The sequence below is a fragment of the Polypterus senegalus genome, chromosome 16 (assembly GCF_016835505.1).
Source record: "Polypterus senegalus isolate Bchr_013 chromosome 16, ASM1683550v1, whole genome shotgun sequence".
NCBI classification, from domain to species: Eukaryota; Metazoa; Chordata; class Cladistia; order Polypteriformes; family Polypteridae; genus Polypterus; species Polypterus senegalus.
In genome coordinates, this window is record NC_053169.1 from 30,464,672 (window position 1) to 30,484,129 (window position 19,458).

Consider the following 19,458-nt stretch of genomic DNA (forward strand, 5'->3'; position numbering starts at 1 on the left):
ATAATTTGATACTATCCGTATGTATGGTGTTCGCGTCAATACCTCGACTCAATACAAGTTAGAACCATGCAATGGGACTCTGCCTCTGTAGTTAGAACATAACGTGGCAAACGCGGACGCAGTATTGCATGATTGGCTAAGAATGTTCGAATGCTTCAGTGACGCCACTGGATAGCCGAGTATACTAAGTCGGTGATGGTTCGAGCAGATAATAGTAAGTTTGGTTGGTTTTTGGAATGTTGGTTTGGTGGGGCGTACTTTCCAGGACTAACATCATCGACTGACTTAAACCCTTCGACAGCTCCGGAACCGTAAGTAATTTAGAACGTATCACCATTTGCTTGTTACGTCGAAATCTATCTTTGGGCAGTTCGGTTTTGGCATCCGTCCTTCTAACATCTATTGGCAAACTGAGTAATGATGGCTAATAATTAACAACGGTCATTGTTTAAATTTTTTTAACACCATCACCTGGGTTTATTATCTGGGGATATCATCTTAATGCACTAAAATTGATGAAGATTATATATATACTAGCAAAATACCCGCGCGTCGCAGCGGAGAAGTAGTGTGTTAAAGAAGCAATGAAAAGAAAAGGAAACATTTTGAAAATAACGTAACCTGATTGTCAATGTAATTGTTTTGTCACTGTTGTGAGTGATGAGTGTTGTTGTCATATATATATATATATATATATATATATATATATATATATATATATATATATATATATATATATATATTTACACACACACACATAAACATATATATATATATACATACATACACACACACATATATAAACATATATATACATATACATACATATCTACATATATACACACACAGCTATTTCGTATCAGTGCAATACGCTGTTTGTTAAACAGTTGACTCCGCTCTTACGTGCAATAACAAATCAAATCATTCAGTTGTCTTTGCTCATATGTCATTTTAGAGCTGGACGCCTGGCATCTTTTTTTGGCCACAAGTTCGTTTCTGTTTGCTGTGAGGTTCTGTGTTGTGGAGATTCTCAGGATGGATTGCAGGTGCTCATCAGTGAGGTGACTCCTCTGTGCTGTTTTGTTAGTCTTTATCACTGAGAAGGGCTTCTCACACAGATATGTGCTACCAAACATGCATAAGGTTCGAGTCGCATGTAGACGGACTTTTTTTGTTCTTCAAAGTCACCAAAGCGCCGTGCAATCTCAGTGCGCTCAGTTTATCAGCAAAGTGCGTATTTGGGAACACCGTAGTGACGACTTGGTTTAACATTACTTGGCAGCAGGGAAAGAGGGGAAAGTTGCACTGGTGCATTTGTGTCTCTCATAAAAGCAGCTTCACTTGAAATCACTTTGTGATTGTGCACGGGTAAAACGTCCGCTGAAGTGTCAGATTCTTATTTAATTCTTCTGCTTTCTGTATCTTCTGCATTGCATTCAGGTTACCCTGATGTTTTGTCTCGTAGTGCCGTCTTAGATTAAATTCTGTAATTACAGCCACATTAGCTCCACAAATGAGACACACGGGTTCAGTAAACATATACTCAGCCTCCCATCGCTTTTTAAAGGCTCTATTTTCAGAATGAACTTTTCTCTCCAGCATCGCGTGAGCTAGCCGCAATAAGTGTTCGGCAAGGCAGCTGAAGCGCTGCATTATGGGATCTGTAGTTTATTGTGTTACCAGCGCTTCATATACCTGGGCCATTAATAACAATAATACAGTATATAAAATGATCTCGCGGGCCGGATATAATTACGCCGTGCGGATGTGGCCCGTGGCCCTTGAGTTTGACAAATATGAACTAAATAGAACTTGAAAAGATATATTTTTTGAAATGTGATCGCGCAATTCAGATAGAGTTGACGCGCACTACAGCCTGCATCCTCCCCTCGCTCTTACTTTTTTACCGTTCATCTAATGAATACACTGAGTATGGCTTTACCAAAACAATCATTGATGGCGAATAAAGTATCCATTATTCGAGTATGTAGATCGGAATATATATATATACCAGCGTATGCGAGAAGTAGTGTGTTAAAAAGCTAGAAAAGAAAAGGGAACATTTTAAAAATAGCGTAACATGACTGTCAATATACAGTATTTGTTTTGTGAGTGTTACTGAGTGTTGCGGTCATCAAGGATTTGATTAGCATTATCTCTTTCAATCAGGCTCGTATTTGTAGGATGTGTTGTGTTCAAGTTACATTCCGTGTTTGTCAATCGTTGTAAAGATGACAGGTTTCTTTCATCGATTCGTTTCTTACTGCATCAATAAACAGCTCGTCTTCTTCTTTATCTGAGACCTAACACACTGCATGCACGTTTTTTTTTACACTGTCTTCCTTTAGCGGGACATTGACTTTTCCACTGTGTGCTTTGTTTCGCAGTAGCTGGATTTAATATGCTTATCAGGCGCTTCATATTTTTGCTGCCTTTTCAATTGTATAATTCGGTTTTGTTCAGCTCTTTAGAACTGTTGCCTTTTATCTCTGCACTGCGTCCAGTTACGTGAGCCGCTCGGTGTACATGCAACGAAGGTTCTCAGCTGTGCTGGTGCCATCTCGTGCTATGTCCGTGGCTGTTTTTAATGTTACCTTAGTCCTGGCACTTAAAACTTTCTCTCGCAGTTTCGCTGAGTTTGTGTCAAACACCACCCTGACCATCTCATCTTCCTCTCCATAAACACAGTCCTTCACCCGTGAATATTTAGTGGGAGTTTGCTATTGGATTGCCGCTGACGGACGGCCTTATATGGGCAGGCACTAAATTACAAACGCCAGCGGCAGCCTGTCTATGAACTTAATTTAAAGTGTAGGTTTACATCGTGCTTTGTTTCCGAAGTAGCAGAACTCATCAATATGGTTGTATATTTCACTCGCTCGCTTCTTATTGTTTCGCTGCCTTCTCAATTATATAATGCATGTTTTCTTCAGCGCTTTTTTTAGGTCTTCCTGGTTTTCTATGTACTGCGTGATTACGTGGGAGGCGTGATGATGTCACACGAAACTCCCCACGGCGTTGAAGCTCATCTCCATTACAGTAAATGGAGAAAACAGCTTCCAGTTATGACCATTACGCGTAGAATTTCGATATAAAACCTGCCCAACTTTTGTAAGGAAGCTGTAAGGAATGAACCTGCCAAATTTCAGCCTTCCACCCACACGGGAAGTTGGAGAATTAGTGATGAGTCAGTGAGTGAGTGAGTGAGTGAGTGAGTGAGGGCTTTGCCTTTTATTAGTATAGATATATATATATTAAGTGCAAAATTCTTTTCTTTTTTTTTTCTTTTTCCTCTTTTAAAGACTATATTGGTAACAGATATCTCTATCTTTTAACCTTAAAGCGCCACTGCATGGGGGCTTGATGTGCTTTGGGCGTGCTCTGTCTCTGGGTATGTCAGAGGACTGGGACTGCATGAAGTGGGTTTTAGCCTCACCTGGGGAGGCAAAAGGGAGGGTGGGGGTTAAGGGGGGAAGAGAAAGAGAGCAGGCTTGATCTATATCTAATCTATCATCTCAATCTTTATAATTATAACTATCAACGTAATAATAAGCTGCATGGCAACAACTCTTGGGGGAATAGGAAATTAAGACCTAAACTATTTCACTTCCAGTTAAGACTATAATATGACACCAAAAACTCAGAATCAGTGTCTCCATGATGGGACAGTTAACTTCGTAAGCTGGAATGTTAAAGGCCTGAATCACGAATTAAAGAGAAAGAAAGTACTTTCTCACCTAACAGGTCTAAATGCTAAAATAGTATTTTTACAGGAAACCCACTTACTAAGTAAGGATCAGTTCCGCTGCAAAAGACTGGACTGGCCAAATGTTCCATTCTAGTTTTACAAAGAAAACTAGAGGGGTGGGAATTCTCATACATAGAACAGTACCATTTGTAGCATCAGATGTAGTATTGGATCCTGAAGGGAGATATGTGATGGTCATGGGAGACTTATCTAACTGTAAAATGATTTTGATAAATGTTTATGCACCTAATGTTGATGATAAGGAATTTATACAAAATTTATTTGCATCCATTCCCAATCTGAACACTCATAAACTTATAATGGCTGGGGACTTTAATTGTGTTCTAAATCCACTTTTAGATAAGACTTCCTCCACAGGGGGAACGGCAACTAACACCGCAAAGATAATTACAAAGTTTATAACTGATCACAACTTATCAGATCCCTGGAGGTTTTTAAACCCAAATTCAAGAACATATTCTTTCTACTCACCAGTACATCATTGCTACTCAAGGATTGATTACTTCTTTATAGATAATAACTTCTTGCCTAAGATTAAATCTTGTAAATACGATGCTATTGTTATTTCAGACCATGCTCCGATGATCTTGGAGCTGAAATTACTAAGCCCCATACACTCACCCGCAGATGGCGTCTCAATCCGCTTCTATTAGCTGACGAGAATTGTACTGAATTTATATCCAAACAAATTGAATTCTTTCTAGAGACAAATACATCCCCTGAGATCTCTGCAGGAATACTCTGGGAAACTCTTAAGGCCTTCTTAAGAGGACAGATTATCTCATATCTTTCCCACAGAAATAAATCCGAAGCGAAGAAAGTAGCAGAGATAAAAGCGAAATTACTAAAATAGATGAAGAACATGCCAGACTACCAAGCGAGACTCTACATAAGAGGAGGCAGGCTCTACATTCAGAATTAAACCTCTTGACAACTAAAGAAACCAACAACTAATTTACAAATCCAGACATCATTATTATGAACATGGAGAGAAAGCTAATAAGCTTTTAAGGCAACAAATTCACAAGCAAGATGTACGCAACGCAATCTCGTAATTACTAACACGAACGGAGATAAAATCATCGAACACAAAAATATAATGTACACTTTTAGAGACTACTATAAATCCCTATATACTACTGAGTTTAAAGAAGACAATATACAATCTAATGCATTTCTGGATAAATTACAGATACCACAAATTGACGCTATTAGTGTGGAGGAGCTCGATAAACCTCTGTCATTATCAGAATTACTGGATGCTATAAAGTCACTCCAAGGTGGAAAAGCAGCAGGCCCTGGCGGCTACCCTGCAGAGTTTTACAAGAAATTCTCCGCTCAGCTAGCTCCCCTCCTATTAGCAACATTTACAGAAGCCAGAGATAACCAATCTCTTCCACAAACCTTCGCCAAGCACTAATCACTGTCTTTCCAAAACAAAATAAGGACTTATTACAATGTGCATCATACAGACCAATTTCACTTCTGAATAACGACGTTAAAATACTCTCTAAAATCATAGCTAGAAGGATGGAGAAAGTGCTCCCCTCAGTAATATCACAAGACCAAACTGGATTTATTAGGGGCCGACACTTATCTTCAAATCTTGACGCCTGTTTAATGTAATATACTCACCAACTAAATCAAACACCCCAGAAATATTATTATCATTGGATGCAGAAAAAGCATTCGACATGATTGAATGGAAATACCTTTTACTATTTTGGAGAAGTTTGGGTTTGGCCCAACATTTGTGCATGGATTAAATTACTGTATACTAACCCAGAAGCTTCAGTTTGCATCAATAACATTTGCTCAGACTACTTTAAACTAGAACGTGGCACAAGACAAGGATGCCCTTTGTCACCACTGCTGTTTGCAATTGCCATTGAACCACTGGCAATACATTGTCGAAATACTGATCAGATAAAGGGGATTAGCAGAGAAGGACTGGAACAGAAAATCTCATTATATGCAGATGACATGGTACTGTATATATCGGACCCAGAAAATTCTGTGCCTGCAGTCTTAGCAGCACTCACAGAATTTCAAAAGCTCTCTGGTCTCAGAATTAATCTGAATAAAAGTGTACTCTTTCCGGTGAATTCGCAAGCATATAATATTAGATTAGACACCCTTCCTTTTATCATTGCAGAACAGTTTAAATACCTCGGGTAAACATCACAAGTAAACATAAAGCTCTTTATCAACAAAATTTCGTCGTCTGCATGGAAAAAATTAAACAAGACTTGCATAGATGGTCAACCCTTCATCTCACACTAGCTGGAAGAATTAACACTGTTAAGATGAATATTCTTCCTAAGCTCCTTTTTTTATTTCAAAACATACCAATATACATTAATAAATCGTTCTTTAAGCAATTAGATTCAACAATAACCTCATTTATTTGGAATTCTAAACATCCACGCATCAAAAGAGCGACCCTACAAAGACAAAAGGCAGAAGGCGGCATGGCTCTACCTAACTTCCAGTTTTATTACTGGGCAGCAAATATACAGGCGATAAGAACCTGGACACAAATAGAAGAACATACACAGGCATGGACCGCAATAGAAGTAAAATCCTGCAGTACTTCTTTGTATTCCTTGCTTTGTGCTCCAATAAACACACGTTATCGGCAATACACTAATAACCCAATTGTGCTCCACTCACTTAGAATCTGGAACCAATGTAGAAAGCATTTTAAGACGGAGAAGCTTCTTTCTGTGGCACCCTGCAAAGAACCACCTCTTTCAACCCTCACAAACATATGCAGTTTTAATATCTGGAAAAATTTGGAATTAACTTGCTTAGAGATCTTTATATAGACAACGTCTTTGCATCCTATGAACAATTACATTCCAAATTTAACATTCCAGCTACAAATTTCTTTCACTATCTTCAAATCAGGAACTTTGTTAAACAGAACCTTCCAGATTTTCCTCATCTTGCACCCTCATCCACGCTGGAAAAATTATTGCTCAATTTCAAGGAGTTAGACTCCATCTCTACAATATATAAAATCCTTTTACAATCCCTTCCTTTCAAAGATCCAAGAGGACACTGGGAAAATGACCTCTCAATTAATATATCAGAAAAGGAGTGGAAAGTAGCAATGCAGAGAATTCACTCAAGCTCCATATGCGCAAAGCATACAATTATACAACTCAAAATTATATATCGAGCACATCTGTCTCGACTAAAACTCTCAAAATGTTTCCAGGGCATGATCCAACCTGAACGTTGCAACCAAGCCCCAGCCTCACTAGGTCACATGTTCTGGGCCTGCTCCAAATTAACATTATTCTGGACAAAAATTTTAATTACCTCTCAGACAGTCTTGGACTCACAATCCCTCCTAACCCATTAACAGCTGTGTTTGGGGTTCTTCCAGAGGGTCTTAAAGTGGAGAAAGACAAACAAATTGTGATTGCATTCACTACACTGTTGGCACGCAGACTTATTCTGATAAACTGGAAGAACCCAAACTCTCCTCTTTAAGTCAGTGGGAAACTGATGTGTTATATTATTTAAAATTGGAAAAAATCAAATACTCAGTTAGAGGATCTGTGCAGACTTTTTTCAAAACATGGCAGGATCTAATCAGTAATATTTTGAAATGATTTTATAAAGCACAGAGAATTTGTTGATTTAGGTATTTTTACAAGCCTTAAATTTTACACCGTTTGGCTTGCTCTCTCTCTCAAGGGTGGGGATCGATCTGTTCTTAGCATAATTCTTTTTTTTTGTAAAAACTTGATTGCTATGTATTGATTGTAATAAAATTAATAAAATAAAAAAAAAAAAAAAATTTAGCCAATATCAGATCTAAAATGACCACTCGAAAATTATGATTACTCCGATTCTGATTAGAGTCATAAAATACGGTTTGTTTTGAAAATTTGTTTGTCGGAAAAAATCAAATGAGGTGCGCCAAAGAGCTGAGTTCACGTCTAGCAGCCCCGTTTAAAAAGGAAGCTCTTCATTACATCGGCCGAAAAGGTCTATTTTAAGCACAAATCAGTGTCATGATAACAAAATCATTTCAAGGACTTAAAAAAACAAATAATTCTTTGCAGAGAAAGTATGGATTTCACAAACGTAGAATTTGTAGCCCAATTCGATCGGGCTCCCAGTCACTAGTGTAAGATAAAACCATAAGTGAAAAATGTAGGCGAATGTTCAAAACCTGATCTGACATCGAACTTCTGAGATAAATGGAATGCAACATTATGTACGAAATCCCCAGCCAAGATATCAGCAATAACAGTTTAAACAAACAGAATAAAAACAAAAGTTAAGTCATAAACACAAAAACTAATGGCAGAGCAGAGTGCAAGATACACCAAACCAATAAGGGGAACATAAAAAAATTAGTTCAAAATAACACTAATGCTATGGCCCTTCAAATGAAGTTGACTTCCTTTTAATGTGGATGTTCTATCAAATGGAAAAAATTAGGAGGAAAGAGTCTTAGGCAAGCCAAAGGCATGGTCAATAAACAGACAAGGGTTCAAATATACTTATTCTGTCCCCGAACACCATATTAGCGAGGCTTCTCCCCCAAGACCCAGTCCGTACGGAGTGTGCGTCGCTCCACTGGTTGTAGTGAACGTGGACAGATAGTTTTACTCACCAAGAAACTCAAGGCTGAGAATCCGTGTACTTTAATATAGATTTCTGGCAAGAAGTCATACAAGTATTAGGACGTGAAAACCATGACAACTCGAAGGTAAAAGGACGATAATTTCCTTAACCTAAAATACAATATGGCGGAAGGTAAAACAAAGACTAAAGCAGCACCAACAGCAAAAAGTGAGCTAGGGACATACCAATATGTATTAATTAAATAGGGGGTGGTGGTAGGAATGTACCAAACAGTCAAATAACAATATTATCACAGGCTGCCGTAGCAGCACAATACTGCTATAGGTGGCAATGGTGGGTTTTTAAATGGGAAATGAAACACAGTCAGTAAAAGACAAACAAGGGCCCAAATCAGAATGTTAGAAATTATTCCTTTTATTTTTAAACAGTCAGTTGTGCATTTAACTTTATGATTCTACATTCGTTTTTGGGGTTTTTAGAGCCCCTGAACTCATTTCCGGTATTTATTTTTTGCTATTCTACTCTGTTTTAATTACAAATTAATTCTTGGTCTATCTTGCTCAACAGTTTGTTTTGAGTATATTCACTGCAAATTTGGATACGCGTTCCTAGGACACGTGACCTTTTATGAGTGTGTCCTCAGAGGTCGTGACCTGAGCATTATGACACAATAGAGCAAAAGGCCTTCTGGGGCCATCCTTTCTTATTTTAATTGTGGATAAAAAAACTCTATTCAGTTGTTTGCTAAAAAAAACTTTGTGCTTCAATTTTGTGCTTTCGACCTTTTACTTTTGTTCTTGACTTATAAGTTTACTCTTTGTTTTTGATGCACAATTTGATCACTGGGTTTGGAACCATTTCTGCTTTAACATTTCTTTCCTGGTTACTCCAAATCTTGCCCTGCCCTGCAGACATATCATAGGAAGTCAAAATACACTGTCAGTAAATCCAAACAAGTTATTTAATCGAAGTCAAAAGATTAAGCTAAAGTTCTTGCGCCAAGAAACATTAACCAATATGAATTATACACCAACTTTTGAGGGAGTTTATCCACAGTCTTGCATACCAGGATGTGAACAGTGCTGACCTTTAAACTGTTGCCCCAGTGAGTCACAGATTGTGACCACTGAAACCACATCCCTAACAATGAGCTACTGTATCATGACAACAAACCCGCAAAATGGTGTCATCTGTAGAAAACTAAATGGTGCCAGGAAAAATAAAAGAAATATGTACTGTATCTATTTTAGATAAATGTTTAACAGAAGACTAAACTGACATTTAGAATTTGCCGATATTCAAAACCCAAAATAATGAAGGAAGAAAAAAATAGCAAAAAGCTTGAAAATCAAATTAAGTCCACATTATAACAAAAGCCAGAAGCTGAACCTCCCCAAAGTACCAAACTAAAATGTTAATCAAAAATTGAAGTGAGAATAGCAGGCCTTAGCACTTAAAATTTGAAATCACAAACTATTCAAACCACAACAATTTGTTTTTATTCTCCAGAAAGTTGGACAAAGTTTGTAGCACACTGCTATTTTAAATAGTATACTGATCGTGACCTCATCAGTTGTTGCTTTTGGTGGCCACGCAGTAGTAATTATGTGTTGTTACATAACAACAAAGTATCATGATGACTGCAACCCAAAATGAAATGCAAAGAGATGATATAAACACAATAAAAAAAAGTCTTTCTACAATTAAACATGCTATACGTAAAAACTATGAGTCAAAATTAGACCTGAAAGGCTAAAAACACTAAAAAAGGTGACAAAAAGAATCATGTCAGAAGGGAAGAAATAGGATCAGAATAAGATGCAACATGAATGTTCATCTTCTTGGAGTTTGCTACCTACTCTAAGGTTAGAACTGGAAAGCAGATCAAACTCACTGTATAATATTTCTCTTCCCCTGTGCATCCATGAAATCAGTCCCTATTAGAGACTTATCCAAGCTCACTTATGTTAGACACCATGCAAAAGGGCAATTCGGGTCAGCTGTTTTGAGTGAGGGCGGCACGGTGGTACAGTGGTAGCGCTGCTAGGAGACCCGGGTTCGCTTCCCGGGTCCTCCCTACGTGGAGTTTGCATGTTCTCCCCATGTCTGCGTGGGTTTCCTCCGGGCGCTCCAGTTTCCTCCCACAAGCCAAACACATGCAATTCTAAATTGGCCCTAGTGTGTCTCTGTGTGTGTCCTGCAGTGGGTTGGCAACCTGCCTGGGATTGGTTCCTGCCTTGTGCCCTGTGTTGGCTGGGATTGGCTCCAGCAGACCCCTATGACCCTGTGTTCGGATTCAGCGGGTTGGACGATGGATGGATGTTTTGAGTGAATCATACCTTGCACTGAATTCTGCAAGAATGATCTCATTCAGTTCATTCTAAAACCCACCAAATATCATCAAGTTCAAACAGGAAGTGAGGAAGGAAGTTTCTCCTTTTTCCCAGAATGGACCAGAGCCTAATGACAGTAACAACACCTGGTTGTGGTGATTGTTCTAAAAGATGGTGTAACCACTTACTTAGCCTAATCTTCTATTTAGATGGAATAAGATATGGCTGTAAAGTCATTGGTACCACACAATGTTAATAATTTACTATGAATCCTTACAATACGTATAAGATATGTCTGAAAAAAGAATTACTCAGATAGGCAAGCTTTCTACAGTTATGCAATATCATCACTCCAAAACATCCACACACATTGTAGCTACATAACTATTGCTCTACTCCATAAGCTCTAAAATCCCAGGGAAATGCTGTTTTCTCAAAAGACGGAATTTTACTGACATTTTAGTTTGCATGGGATTAGTTTAAATTGGGTTTATTTTATATGGACTCTTCATAAAAGGTATAAGGCTCTTTAATTTTTAATAAGAGGTAAAATGCCCAGTTCCTAAAAACTTACTGACATGATAAAGCATGTTGCCATACCCATCACACAACAAACCACCTCAGAATCCCAAATTAGGACCCAAGCGAAGCCGTGCAACGGGTGACACCTCAGCATCACACTAGTTCAAATGAAATGGAACCAGTGTGAGGTTTTTTACAGTGGCTGGACTGCCAATCCTGCCACCAACCCTCTGTAGCAAGAAGGTTATTTGTGCCAAATGTAATTTGTGAAATTCCACAAAACAATGCAATTCAGCTGAAAGACAGAGACCGCCAGGGAGATTGACAAATGACAGCTGGAAGTCAGGTTAGTGAGATAGGCAGAAAACATGTGAAAGAACAGTCAGGTTATTTTAAAAGGTGATAATGTCTGCTTGACCAATATGGTTAAAAAACCCAGAGTCTGTGAAGGTATTAATAATCAGCCACTTCTTCTGGTAGTCACTTATATCTGACATGAATTCTATGAATATGTAATTATGTGAGTGTTTATAATGACGAGGATCCAGCACAACGTCAGAAGCATCTGACTATACCACAGACATTCCTCGCTGATGAAAGGGACATCTGTGTGCCAGCATTCTCCCACTTGGCTGTGATGTCCCTTTGCTTCTCTCTGGCCTGAATTTGTATGTATACAGGATTATGCATTATATTCTGGGAATGAATTTTATCTTTTAAAGCAAGTTAAATACATATCTCTTTTTGTACCATATTTCTCTCTTGTAATTATTTTCCGCCATGAGTACAAATGAGAAGGTATTGGTTCTAGTCAATTCTACCTCAAGAAGCATATCCCAGAGGAGAAAGAGTACCCTCTGATGGATACACCCTCAAGTTTTCCCTGCAAGTTGGAGGACCTGCCTTCAAGGCCTCATGTAGGTTAACACCATATCCAGGACAGAGCATTTGCAGGTTAAGGGTCTTGCTCAAGGGCCCAACAGAGTGGGACCACGTCTGGTATTTACGAGATTTAAACCAGCAACCTTCCAATTGCTGGCACAGGTCCCTAGCCTCAGAGCCACCACTCCGCCATGGGCAATTTGGATGGGACTAAAATTAAAGAGAGCCTCTGATAATAATTACTTTACTCCATCTTCTGGTATAAAACTAATCCCACCCAAATAGGGCTTAAGAAGTTAATTTCTTTTTATGGGTTTTGAGTTTCCTCTCACCTTTTTTAATAAATTAAATAACAATTATACATTTGTGTACTTTGTCACTTGTACCTAATATATGGATGAAGATCTAATATTCTTTGTGAAAAATAAAAATATAAATTCAGACAGAAAAACACATGTTGTACAGTATGGCACCAACTTACTAGTGAGTTTTGTTGTTGTTGAATGTTATAAAAGTCTCCCAAAAATGGACATCCAATGTTATCTGAAGAAATTACCAAAAATGGACTGTGCAAGTTCTAGAAATGTATTTTTCATGAGAGATACATGAAACAATCTACTAAATAAATGGAGGTGTTATCAGAATTATGCTTGCTCATTCCTAATTGAAGTTTATTTAAAAATAATTTATACTCAAATGCACATTTTATCCAATAAGTCTTGTTAATGTTGAATTCTATGGGACAATGATTTTTTGCTAAAGAAATATCTAGTTTTAAGCTAAAAAAGTTTCCAGAATGTTCATTTATTATCTGTATTATTGTTCTAGACAGAAAAGGCAATGAAGGGCAAACCTCAGTGATATCAAGTCGTGGCTATAGTACGGTTTTTATAACTCCATTTGAAATATTGATTTGTTGTTCATTTTTACTTAGGGCTTTGAAGATTGTCTTGTTTTTGATGAATTGCTTGAAAATTACAACTGCGACTTGAGTAAGTATATACCCTATTATTTATAAAGTAAGTATTCATAATTTGGAAAATAAAATGAACTGCTGCCTCATATTTTGGTTCATTAGTTTAAGTGCTGGTGTTCAGGGCAGGAGAGATTCTTCTTTACAACCAATTGCTTGTGGGATGAATTCCAAATGCAGGGACCCTGAATGGAATAAATAGGCTTAAAAATTGATGTTTTAATAGACAGACATGTTTAAACAGCAATCCACAATGCTGTCATTGCATACATCAACAGTTTGGCTAAATCTGAATGAATCAATATTTCTGTATTTAGTTTTCTTTAATGCAGTAATAGACTTGTATAATATAGATTTCAAAACTTAAATCAAGATTATAGGACCACTTTAGGCCCACTTTTGCTGAGTTTGCTGTAAAAATCACATTTGGCAATCAATGTGTTTTTCCTTGCATGCGTTAAACATTTGGCAAAAAATATGTATGCCTGTAATAAATTTTTAATCATATCATTTCCAGAAAAGACTACATTAATGCAGTACACTGTAACTCTGCCTGTTTCCTTAACTTGCACAACTGAAAACATCTTTGAAAAATATCATGTTGATGTCATTAGATTTAGATCTCATTGTAAAAAGGAAACAAAGATAATTGTCACTTATAATCTAATCTGTACATGCTTATAATTTAAATACGCCTGCATTGTCATCATATAAGAAGATAACATAAACACTTTGATGAGAACAGATCCTTTATCCCACCATAGCTCTTTAATCTCTATGCACCAAACATTTGCAAAATATTGATAAGTCATGATTTGGAGGTCCCCAAACTAGTGACATCAGCTACTGTATTATGACACTATTTTCTGTTTATCTATAGTATGCTTTTCTGGACAAATTGATGGAAGGCTAAAATATGTTTTTCTAATGTTACCTGCATAGGCCATATCACATGATTTCTCGCCAAAGTTGCAGGATGCGGTAAAGCATAACCTTCGTCAAAACACCGCGCATGCGCGCCGAGTTCAAATTATCCTGGTGATGAGATACATTCAAAAAAGTGAACCAGCTGAAACCGGGACGAAATCTTAAACCGGGGACAAAACGGGGACATGTTTCTGAGTGGGGACAGTTGTCCGAAAACGAGGACTATCCCCGGAAAACGGGAACGGATGGTCACCTTACCTTTAAGTTAGGAGTTAAGTAGTTACATCCCGGTAAGAATTACCATATGTCCTCCTCTGATGATATACATAATTAGAATCAAGTTCTCCCAAGATGGTGTATTTTTTGCTCTAATTTCTCTATAATGTAAAGGTTGCAGGTTAAATAAAAGCATGGGAGTGGTAAGAATGTTTGGAAAAATGATGATGATGATGCATTAGAAAATGGAAAAGGAGTGTGCTATACTAACATGTTATTTTCTTTCCACTTAGGTATTTGTCTCCAAGAATTTTCCCGACTTAGAGTACCAGATGATCATGCAATAGCTGACCTGGCAATGTATAACTACATAGAGGTAAAACTGTGCAATAAATCAGCATGTGTTTGCATGAAGTAATAAATAGGGGAGGTGATGGAAAAGGCACATAACCCATTCTACTGCCTGATAACCCATGCAAGTCATGAGATATTGTAATGTAGTCACTGTGATCCACAGTTGTACATTAAGACATAAATATAAGAGAACTGACAAATGAGAGGAGACCATTCAGTCCATCAAGCTTGTTTGTTTAGTTAAAAGCTAAATCTTCCGAGTATCTCATCCAGATACTTCTTCAAGTTTCTCAAGGTTTCAACTTCAGCTACGTGTCTCGGTAGTTTGTTAAAGATTCCCACAACTCTCTGAGTAAAGAGGTGCTTCCTGGCTTCAATTATAGACATTAGAGACAATACAGACATTAATTATAACATCTGTCTTTTTTTTTTACAAGTTCAACAAATATTATGGAACATATTATTTTCTTACATCCTAGTCTTACTTAAACAAAATGCTTCCCATTTTTTTGAGCCACAAAAGTAACAATATGGCTTCTCAGACAAATAAGAGATATCAGGGTTTATCCAGCAGCGTTCAAAAGTAATTCTTTGGACATGTGTGAAACATTGTCAGCACTTTCACATTCTGTCAAAAGCATTTTCATCTCTAAAAGTGGAGGATAATTCCAATTTTATACAATTAATAATTCTGCATATCATTACTATTTTGTTTTGATTCTATTTCGTTTTTCCCGATTGTCTGTTCAGCTTGTGTTATTATTTTTTTTAGTTATCAATAAAAATAATTGTCCTAGTTCTGTTGTGTTTTGTTTTTTATGGGGTTACTTTGTTGAGTTGTCTCCATTACAATGTTACGGTGTCAGTTGCTACAGAAATCCCATCTCTGGAAAGACCATAATTAAAACAAGCCACACAATGATACAAACGGCAGTGTGTCAGGCATGTCATTATCCGAGTTTGCCGATATCCTCAAAACACAAGCTTATGATGTGCATGTGTGTTTAGTTCTTGCACTTTAGATTCCTTGTTTTCTGATGCTTTACATTATATCATTACTATGATTCCATTATAATCTCCAGTATGTATAAATATTTTGTACTTGTATTATTCAGCACTATTATGTATCTGTTATGGAGGTTTGAAGTACAGAGAATCTGAATCTAAGGTCTGCTTTTTTGTTTTCTTGCCTTTGTCTGTAACTTTTTTGCCTGTGTTTCAGAATGTTTCAGTTTTCATTTGAATACTTTTGTATTCAAGTTGATATATTAACAATAAAACTAAAACTAAATGGGAAGATTTTTGCTTCAGATATTGACTGTGTTTTAGTCTTTCATAGAACAGATTACCAGTACTAACCCTTGCTAAACAGACACAGCACTATAAAAGGTCTAGCTGCAGTTTTTATGTCTTTGATTCTTTTTTTATTAATTTATATTCAAATTTTCTCTGTGCACAGTAGTGTGGTTAGATAGCAAGAAATGGTTACTTAAGATGTATACGAAAAATAACAATGTTTTCTATTTAATCATTAATGTAGATGCGTGCCCATGTTAACTCCAAGTGGTTCATCTTCCGAAAGTATCTTGACATGATGCTTCACTACATCATACCCAACACTATAATTCCTTTGTACACAATGGTAAGTTGTGTTATATCTAGCAAAGAAAAATAAGTTTTACATTCTTACAGTTATTAAGTAGATAAAAGAAAAACATGATTAGTTCCAAAGGGTTTAATTTAATGACTAGGAAATGTATTTTCCTGACTTGTATATTTATGGGTCTATTTAGTGACACAGGGATTAGAGCTGCTGCCTGACAGGACTGGCATCCAAGTTTCAAATCTCATGCCAGCACACTTAAATATAGCAGTTCTAAAATGGCACTGTACCGTTCTGTGTGGTTCCTTAGCAATAAATATTAATAACAGATTTTAATAAATTCTCCCCATTGCACCCAATATTTGCAGTACAAAGCATAGCAAAATAGATAAAAATACATAAAAAGGTACCAGTAACGGATAACAAAACAGAATTTTACAAAGGATTTAGTAAACACATACGGTTTAAGCCTAATTTTAAAAACTGGTAGTAACTTGACATCTTTAAGCTTCTGAGGAATTGCATTCCACAAGGTTGGACCTGAAACACAGGAGGCTCCATCACCCATTGCCTCCTAGACCTGGGAATGGAAAGCAGAGGACCAATTTGAGATGATCAGAGTTGGCGGGCAGGTACACACAAGTGTAGGAGGTCATTGAGATAAGATTGAGCTTCATCATTTAAGGTTTGGTAAGGTGATAGAAGTATTTTGTAATGAATATGAGATTCAATTCCCTTATCGTTGGTGTAATAAGTTCCCAGGGTTTGGTGTAAGTGAGAGCAGAGTTCTGAATGTACTGCAGTTTGTTAACAACAGATTTTGGAAGACCATACAATAAGGCATCACAGCAGTTTAGCCTAGATGTAATAAAAACATGCTATAAACATTCAGCTTCTGCCAGCGTCAAAGATGGTCAAAGTCGGGCTAAACTCCTTAAATGATAAAATGAAATTTTTACTAAGTTATTAATATGTGGACCAATTCACCAAGAGGAATCAGATGTAACACCCACCTATCTAACTATAACAGAAGCCTGAAGAGGGATGTCTTCAACTAATAGTGCAAACGGATCCATCTTAGCCAACTGAGACTCATTCACAATCAAAAGTATCTCAGTTTTGTCAGTATTTAACTTAAAAAAATTGACTGTCATCCATAACATCCAATAAAAGCAGGAGGTGGACGAAATGTGGATGTTTTTACATATATCTGGGCATCATCAGCATTGCAGTGATAGTCCAGGCCATGCGCATGAATTATTTGACATAAAGGAAGCTGATCAATATTAAATAGTCAAGCCCCCAAAACCAGGGCCTGTAGGACAGTAACAGGTGCCACAGGAAATTTACGAGGCCCCAGTATAGCAAACTGGTGCCTGTCCAATAAAAAAGACCTAAACCGATATAAAACAGTTCCTTTAATACACAGGAGTGACTGTAAACGTTGAAGCGGTATAATATGACAGACTGTGTCAAAAGCAGCACTGAGGTCTGAAAAAAAACAAGTATGCCCATAGTTCCCACGTCAGCAGATCATTAGCCACCTTTACCAGAACTGTCACTGTGCTGGGACCAGAGTGAAATCCAGACTGGAGTGATAGGTTCCTTGTAGATCTAAATAAAAAAAGGGATTCTTTCTGGAACCTTCAGGTGGGTGGTTATTTTGGAAACAAACCAAAAAGTAGTTCCCCTATGGCATCACTCTGAAGAACCATGTTGGCACCTTTATTAGGAAGAGTGTAGTTGTTGTCTGTGTGGAGACTTCCTGTCTGTGTGAACTTTTTTTCTTTTGTCTTTGTACTCTCATTGTTTCATGTGTTTCAGAGATGTGCAGTTTAGGTTAATTGGTCCTGTGAGTGAGTGGGCCTCAAGCAGAACTGGCTCTTCATCCAGTTTCGGTTCCCACCTTGCATTTGATGCTGCCAGGCTTTTAGAACCCTGAATTGGATTTAATTTACTTGAGAATGTTTTTTTTAAATTTCCTTTTTTTTCTTGCATATTGCAGGTTACGTTTTCAAGAATCCGCTACCATGAGGCAGTGAAAAGGTGGAAATGGCAAAATAAGGTAAATATATGCACGTCTGTTTAGACATGAGCAGTGGTTCTTGGTCATGGCCCTGGCTCTCCCCTGTTTCATTTAGTGCAGGATAGTGGTAACTTGGAGCATATCCTGTGTGTAACTGGGCACAATGATTGAGCCAGTTCTAAATAAGATGTTAGTTCAACTGGGCACACCCAGATATTCATGCCAGGCCAGTTTAGTAGTTTCATTCAGCCTAAATCCATGCCATGGATGGTGCAGAAAAATCAGAGTCCCTATGGGGAAAGCCTAATCTTGCAGAGCCAGGTGTATGAATAATACATACTGTATGTCTGGGGACAACTGGCTTGATGAGTATCACATTTCTAAACCAGTCCAACACCTCATGAAGGTAGTGCTCATAGTATTGGAGGTGATTTTGAACTGCAAAGACCAATGGTGCTCTTGTTAACCTGGTCCAACAAAGGGCAAGCTTTTGATTATGATGAACTGTCTACAGCTGAAAACTCTTCGAAAAAGACCCCATCCACCTTAACAAAAGAATAAGTGTCTGGGAGTCTGTTCAGTAGCTATGTCTCTGTCATTCCAACAGATGGTGCATCACGAACATTAACATTGTTTTTACAAATCCATTACCAAATGGTATATAACATCGAAATATGCTTTACTACAAATGTTTGTGTTTCATGATCTTTTGGAATTACAAATGCAGTGCTTTTTATCACTACATGCTTTTCAAAATATGTTCCAATAAATGGTGCACTGCAAATGTTGACGCCGAGGTCTATGTTGATTATTTAGATTTCAACCCATCTTAGATGGGTAGCACAGTTATTTAAACATATACATCTATTTTGTACGTGTGGAATGCACACTGCATGTGTTAAAAATAAACATAACCTGTTTCAAGGTAAACATTTTCCTGTAAAATCAGATTATACATTGGCATTTCAGGAGATACATAAGGTAAAAATGAATGATGCATTGTTGCTGTTGTTGACAGTTATGACTGCAGTGTTGGATGTAAGGTTCAGGTATTAAAAGTTATGCTTGTGAAAGTATGAAATGTGAGATATGCATTTGAAGTAAACGGTGTGTCACACTCCATCAAGCGGAGGTGAAAAGAACTAACAATAAGAAGAAAATACTGTAGAGCAAAAGGATATGCAAATTTTGGTTTGTAAAAGCACTACAATCAATAAATGTGGCTGACACCACTTCAACAGAGCA

At 37.4% G+C, this 19,458-nt stretch overlaps 1 protein-coding gene across 1 annotated transcript in view; it reads left to right on the top strand.

Annotated features, from left to right (window-relative positions):
• LOC120516669 (kynurenine 3-monooxygenase) overlaps positions 1-19,458 on the top strand; it is a 71,061-nt gene that overhangs the window by 46,758 nt on the left and 4,845 nt on the right. Inside the window, exons 11-14 of the mRNA XM_039738519.1 lie at positions 13,049-13,106; positions 14,524-14,606; positions 16,125-16,226; positions 18,193-18,252. Coding sequence (XP_039594453.1) covers positions 13,049-13,106; positions 14,524-14,606; positions 16,125-16,226; positions 18,193-18,252 — 303 coding nt within the window. The remainder of the gene's footprint in view (positions 1-13,048; positions 13,107-14,523; positions 14,607-16,124; positions 16,227-18,192; positions 18,253-19,458) is intronic.